Genomic DNA, 7,230 nt, shown 5'->3' with positions numbered 1-7,230 from the left:
AGGTCATTGATCTGATGGAGGGTCTGTGGTGCTCTCCCCTTCCTCTGGTGTGTGAACACATTGTTGGGGTTCAGTACAGGGATCGGCTTGTTGGCCTGTCACTCAAAAAAGATGGCACACTTAACAAATGAAAAGCTCCTCATGAAGATTATGATGGAGAATCAAATGAAGACACAAAAGGTCTTTCATAAAATGGAAATTTTATGATGTTTACATAATGCTTACCTTTTGTTTTACTTCGTAAAGGAGTCACAGATTTGGTGCTATTACAAAAATCCAAACATCAGTGTAAATGTTCAGATAGAATTAAATCATGATCCGGATCCGGTGGCGTTTGGAGATGTCCCATACATTGCACATCCTCATCCTGAATAGACTGGCTGGCCATACTGGTTAGTTTTATCTTCATTTTTTTGTGTGTAGTTCAATATGTTTAATGAGAAACACTAGTAATCCTAAACCACTTTGTATGTGATTGTGAATGAAGGTAGTTTATGTGCATGAAGGTATTTTTAAGAATCCTATTGAAATGTCTGATTTTGTTTCTTTTCAGCTTTCTGAAAGATCTTACGAAAAATCTTGAAATAGATGTTTCACATTTAATATATGCAAGAGCACAACAAAGCTACGGTTTCATAATATGAATATTATGATATTATGCTGTATCAGTAAACTTGTACAATAAAAAGACATTTTATTGCATTCTCCTTTCCGAGTATTTAAGCCAAATATATAATGAATCTATCTGCTCCATTCATGGACTAAATTTCATAGGAGTTTATTCATATTTATATCAGCCACGTTATACTTGTTTAAGACAGACTTAATCCTGCCATGTTTAACTCCTAATCATTTCATTGACAATTATGTCTAAGACATAAGAGAGTAACAAGTGCACACTACAGAAATAGCAAAGTACTTTGCACAACAATTAGAAATAAATAGTGATGAGGATTATGATACAGTAAAATACATGTACAAACCGTCACACAATATTTTCTGACATTCTTACATCTTATATGAACAATGTACATGACTTATCACCCTATTCACAATAAAGCTATACATTTCTCAGGTTAGTTTAGAGACTGAAATTCTCTTGTGGCCCTCAGACAGCTGAAATGCCTGATATGGTTAACAGGCATATGATCGGTTTGCTGTTATGCAATAAAGCTACTCCTCACTGATCCAGTCCATTGAATGATCTTGACATGCATCACTTCCTGTAAGCGTGCCTATAAAAACAGAAGAAAAGCCAATGGTAAATTTAAAGAGGCACTGATATGGATCATGTAATTTCAGCTGAGGCTAAAAAAAATGTACCAAGCTTTCATGAAAAGCAGTGGCACACACCTCGAATTCCCGGTAACACAACTAGAGGGCGCCACACACTCATTTACCTGATTTAGTCTTGCAATTACAGGTGTGCTGAGCTTTGGTCTTCTTACTAGGCCCATGTGAAGCTTGGGCCTTGTGTGCAGTGCCCTTTAGTGGCACAGGGTAAGAGCGGGCTCCAGTAGAGGATGGACGAGGTACAGGAAGAGCAGAGGTTTTGGCACAGAGAAAGCAAGGCTCTGGCGAAGCAGAGGGCCCGCGGGGAATGAGGATCTCCTCACGGTTATGGTACAGTCTCTGAGCTCCACTGTGATGTTCTGCACGCTCACGCTGCCAGATGAAGTGAGATGGCACAATAGCCATTACCTAAATCATGCATCAAGCACAACATGAGTAAGCCATTTTTCAGAACCAGCAACCTATAAAATGCATGTTTAGTTAACTGCGTACCTCCTCGCAGCAATGTCTGCTGACAGCCGCTCTGTACTCTATGCGTGCCCACAACTGGTCTCTTTGTTTTAGGAATCGTGGGAAATGTTTCCTCCAACTCTTTCCCAAAGCCCAGGGGAAGATCTCATATTTGGTTTCCTCCTCATCCTCTTCCATAGTGTTTGCCAGATAGCTAGAGTATGAAAAATTGAGCACTTGGACTGTAGGAATTAAGGCTGTATCCATAAATAGGCCTTTTCTGTCATGCTCATAACATATTGCAGTACAACTGAAGCCCTTTAAAATTAACATCTCTAAAACCAAGTGCAACCCCTATACACCGTAAATGCAGAAAAACTCCAGTTACCGCACCTCCTATAGTGAAAAACTATAAATGGTTTAACACCACATTATATGTAATTGTAATGTAAATAAATTTGATTAAATTTATGCATTTAGCAGACACTTTTATCCAAAGTGACTTACAGTGCATTCAGGCTAACATTTTTTACCTAACTGTGATAATAGTGATTACCATAAAATTTAGTGAAAAACAGTAAAACTACATTCCTATTAGGATGTGTCCATTCATGACACATCACATATGATTATATTTTATAGAAATAATTTTGTTAATTTAATATTAGTAATGTCGGGTGTTAAATGTTACATTGTTTAAAGTGTGTGTTAAGTTGTAAATCATACAGACTTCCTGTAAGAAGCCTAAAGGTTACAGAAATGAATTCGTAACCCAAAGGTTGCAGGTTCAAGTCTTGTACCGTCAGGGATTGTGTGTTGGGGAGTGAATGTAAAGCACTCTCTCCAACCTTCAATTCCACGAATGAGGTGCCATTGAGCAAGGCACCGAACCCCTGGCTGCTCTGGGTGTGTGTGTTCACTGCTATTTGTGTGTGCACACTTAAGATCAGATAAATGCAGAGCACAAATCTATGGGTTACCATACTTGGCCACATGTCACGTCACTTTTTTAAAACTGGAAACACTTTTTTTTTTTTTACAGTGAATTCCTGCCAACCACAGCTGCCAGTATTTCACAAATGTAACTTTTTTTTCCTCCGAATAATCAACTCACAGGGCAAGGAAGAAGTTCATTCTACGGTGTTCGGTGATACTGAAGCGTGCCCTCCTGAAGTACACAAATGTCATAGCCAACAAATACTATATGAAAATAAAGACATAGAGAACTGAGATTAGAGACACAGCTGCCTTAATTCAAAACTGTCCACAAATGAAAAACCACGAAATATTAAATGCACCAAAATATGTCTTGCTACCTTGTCTGTAAGTTTACAGCAGCAGTCCATCCACAGAAAGTCCTGTATGAGATCATCATCTGAGCAGACAGCAAATCAAAAAGGTTTTATTCTATTGAAGTAAATCTTGATATAAAATAAGCTAGTACTCAATCAACACAAACTCAGCACACCTAAGAAGAAAAAAAATATATAGATGCGCGACCTTTAGTGGACCGAAACATTGCTTTTGTTAATAAACTTCAATATTTAGCAAAAAGTGACAGTGTGCGGAATTTCATCTTTTTCTATTTTGAATTAAGCTACTAAAGAAAAAATGGTGTTTTGTGGGATGCACAAGGTGACATTTAGTTAAGCTTACTAGCTGAACCCACCAAACAGTCTGAGGAAGGCGGCCATCTCCTGCCTCTGGATCAGCAGGCTCGGCCCGGGGGTCTTCCTGCGAGGCTGCTGAGCGGAGTCAGGCTGGTTCCGAGCCGCTGGGGTCGGCCTGGTTCTCCGCGGGCCGCGCCGGATCTGCAGGCTGTGAGTAGGTCCAGACGGGGCTGTTTCTGCCCATGGTCGGCTCAGTTTAATCATGTTTCAGCGATTAAATCAGCCGATATTACAGAAGTGCCAGCTGTGTACATATTATAATTGAATAATTATTCGATATTTATCTTAGTATAAATGACATAGGTATTTACGTTTCTTAATTCCCGTTTGTTCATAATCACAGATATTTCTAAATGCAATTTAACGTAACGTTAGTCTTAAAATCTATCACCTAAATCTATAAAAATGACTCACAGCACTCCCAAATTTAAGTTTAAATACTTATATTTTTAACTTTGTGTGATTATGATAATTATTAGCCCTAACAGTTAGATGAGCGAGTTTTCACCTGTAAACAAAATTTACCTCAGTTTAAAAAACCGCGGCTCAGTAATTACGACACGCGCATGGTTTCACGCGCTCCCAGGGATGTGTTTGGAGAAGGTAAGATTGCAGTTTAGCGGATGTCTGTAACATTAATGATAATTTAAAAGTGAATTAAAACGAAATCAAAATATCTCAAACTGGACGACGCGCGATAGCGCACGTGCACTTCCTCTCCCTTCCCAACGCGGGAATTGTGTCAGCAGTCACATGGCAAAATATTCTTCAATCAGAGGTCAGAATATATAAATAACAAAAACAAATTGGGAATATCTGGGAACATATGTCCTATTAAAAACCTTGCTGTTTTGCAGCAAATGCAAATAAAATCTAGTATCATGATTAGTGAATAAGTGAACAAAATATACAGGAGAGGCAGTACATTACAATTAAATAAACAAATTTATTGCATTTTTGTTGGTTATTAGATTTAACTTATGGTTTAGACAGCGTACAATACACACAATATTCTAGAAAAGTAACACTGCATTGCCGGCATTGGGGGAAAAAAATCGACATCAAACAGATCACAGACTGATTTATTGAAATATTTGGAAAATAATTTGATTCTTCAGGACAGAGCAATACAATTTATTTACACATGCTCAAATGGTGACAGGTTTGTTTGCTATTACCAGGAAACAGTAGATGAAGTACCAGTAATTGGTATTTATATGCAGTGTGCTCACAGATGTTTTCAAGGATTTTCATTGCTTTGCACAGTGTCTTTATTTCCTGAAAGAAAACATATTTAATTAAAAGTTGACCAGGCCTTTTCTACCAAAATATCTGTACAATTTAAGTAAAAGAAAGAGTTTTAGTTCACCTTTTTAACCCCATGGAGAACCACACCCTTGATCTCATGAATTGATGTCTTGCAAACCCAGCACATAATGGTGTTCATGTCAGACTTCTGGGGATTGTAAAAATGTAAGAAATAATATAAAAATGATATAAAAAATTATTAAACTCTACTGCATTACATTATGCATCAGTTTACCTCAATGTTCAATTCATGACTCATTTTGACTTCTTCGAGAAGGCTCTGCTCATTTCTTTCCAGCATGCTCTTCCATTGTTTCTTGTTAATGCTGCTACACCCAACAAGGACTTAACCACAAAAACAGATTACACTTGAGAGCAGAATTTGATTAATATGATACCAATAATAAGGTAAATGCAAATCAATGAACGAGTATTAGAAGAAATTTTAGGCTGAATATAATTAGTTCTTCAAACTCACCTGAGCATGCAATAAGCAGTCCAAAATGAACAACAGGTGACATTGTTCTTCAAATCCTCTATTTAAAAAGTAGCTTAAACACATCTGCTTTCTTTAAGAGTTCAGGTGATTTTCAGTTCAAGTGAAACCATCTCTCGTGTTTGTCGTCTTCACGAACGCTGAAGATAATAAATGTCTATGCAAGTCTTTTGGACTGCTGATGTTCAGGGCACCAAAACCACTGTGGACTAAAGTGTCAAGCGTGTTTTCATAAGAGCTCTGGTCAGCATTTTCTACACTTACTGTCTCTTCAGTTCACCTAATATTGTACCTGAATTCTTGAATCATGGTTAATTGATTTTTGATCTATTTATTTAAAGCCGGTGTACCGATATTGTAAATGGCTAAATAACCATCAGTATTATTTTGTTTCAGATGTCAGTTATCTGCTTCCTTATGTATTTAAAACTCAGAATGAATCATCTGCTCATGCTGCTTTTTCATTCAGAATATTTATTAGTTCACGCTTCTGGCAAAACAAACAAGTGAACAAACTTATCTAAAGATCTGATACTTCGATTGACTCGTTAGTGTAAGTTTAATCAGTCAAAAGATTTGCACATTTTGTACTTAATGCAAGACATTATAGGGGATTTTTGGGGGAAAAATCTTTTAAAAACCTTTTTTTTGATGGCATTGGCAAACTTTATACATGGTTTCTTCAGATATTTATTGGCACTGCATACAGCCTTTATTTTCTGTGTGAGGAAACAAAGATTAGTACATCATTTACTGTGAACAGTTTCATAGAGAAAATTAATAGCAGAACTGTAACCATAATATGACTAATAACAAATGCAATTCCAAGGATTACATTCATAAACATTTTAAAATAAATATATGACTAAAATGCACAAATATTGAGCTTTATTTACAAAAAAGAATAAAAATGAAAAACAGATTCAGGAAATAACTAAGTAAAAATGTACCTTGTCAATCAGATCCTCTATCTTGGGTAAATATTTCTTTAACATTTTGAAACATATACAACATTTCATGTTGATCTAGAAAGAGAGATTACAATTAGATGCAAACAAAAATAATAAAGAGTGGTGATCAAGGGAAATGTATATGGCAAACTTATCATCTTCAACTTTACCACCAACTGTATGCATTTTACATAAAAGCATTATGAAAGATTTAAAGATGACAATGTATTCACAGATTTTACCTTGAAAGGTTTACAGTCATCCTCATTGTCATGAGAGGTGACTGACTGTAGCATCTCATGAATGGACTCATAGTGAGAACTCTCAGCAGCAGCTGCACAAAACATATTTTCATATCATATAACTACATTAAACATCTTAACATTCTGACAAAATCCAATCCAATCAAAGTTCAAAATCTTTTGACAAGATCAAATAAATATGTGCCAAACAAGTGGTAAAACATTTGTAAAATCTTACCAAAGAGAATTATAAATGATCCAACAATACAGGCCAGATACATTGCAATGTTTATTTAAGTGACAGTGCACTTAAACCGTGTTTCGTCTTTGGTTTTGTTGATGTGTGCACAGACAAAGCTGTCAAATGTGTGAAGTAAAGTCAGTGAAACCCTCATCTAGTGCAGGACCAACACTTCATATGTTCTTATGATGTAACCTAAGTATTCAGATGCTGATCACTATTATTATATTAGCCTGTTTGTATTCTTAGTTAAATTCCTTATAGTATAATGTGAAACCTCATTTTGTCTGAAAACTGCAATCCTGTCTGATAGTAATAGGGCTAAATTCCCAAGGTCAGAAACTTCATCAGTGTTCAAAGTGTGTTTTACAGTGTCCCCTAACAGTAAATGACAGTATAGTAAATGATGATTTTACTATTTCACTAGGGGTGAACTGCTCTTTAAATAACAACTTTAAAACTCTCCAGGCATCATAAACTCTATGGGCAATACAAAAAAGTGAAACGGTGTGACTGAGAATGACAAGGAAACAAAATGATCAGGTTTAAAGTGTAAAGCAACTGGGGGGGTGTTACACAA

At 36.3% G+C, this 7,230-nt stretch overlaps 1 protein-coding gene across 2 annotated transcripts; it reads right to left on the bottom strand.

The window, feature by feature from the left end:
- Positions 1-762: 762 nt before the first annotated feature.
- On the bottom strand, positions 763-4,178 carry LOC132112066 (speedy protein A-like). Of its 2 annotated transcripts, none has more exons than XM_059519659.1 (7): positions 3,939-4,178; positions 3,413-3,657; positions 3,060-3,118; positions 2,858-2,943; positions 1,786-1,957; positions 1,401-1,701; positions 763-1,235 (listed from the first exon to the last, which is right to left on the bottom strand). In XM_059519659.1, the coding sequence occupies exons 2-7, from the start codon at positions 3,615-3,617 to the stop codon at positions 1,174-1,176; spliced, it is 885 nt and encodes a 294-aa protein (XP_059375642.1). In that variant the 5' UTR covers positions 3,618-3,657; positions 3,939-4,178; the 3' UTR covers positions 763-1,173. The 2 variants fall into 2 exon arrangements, with proteins under 2 accessions (XP_059375642.1, XP_059375641.1); XM_059519658.1 differs by having other exon boundaries at positions 3,413-3,661; positions 3,944-4,178.
- Positions 4,179-7,230: the final 3,052 nt, after the last annotated feature.

This window comes from Carassius carassius, chromosome 31 (assembly GCF_963082965.1).
Source record: "Carassius carassius chromosome 31, fCarCar2.1, whole genome shotgun sequence".
In the NCBI taxonomy this organism is placed as follows: Eukaryota; Metazoa; Chordata; class Actinopteri; order Cypriniformes; family Cyprinidae; genus Carassius; species Carassius carassius.
Note: the sequence above shows the minus strand (reverse complement) of the source record. Positions and strands in the feature narration are given on the sequence as shown.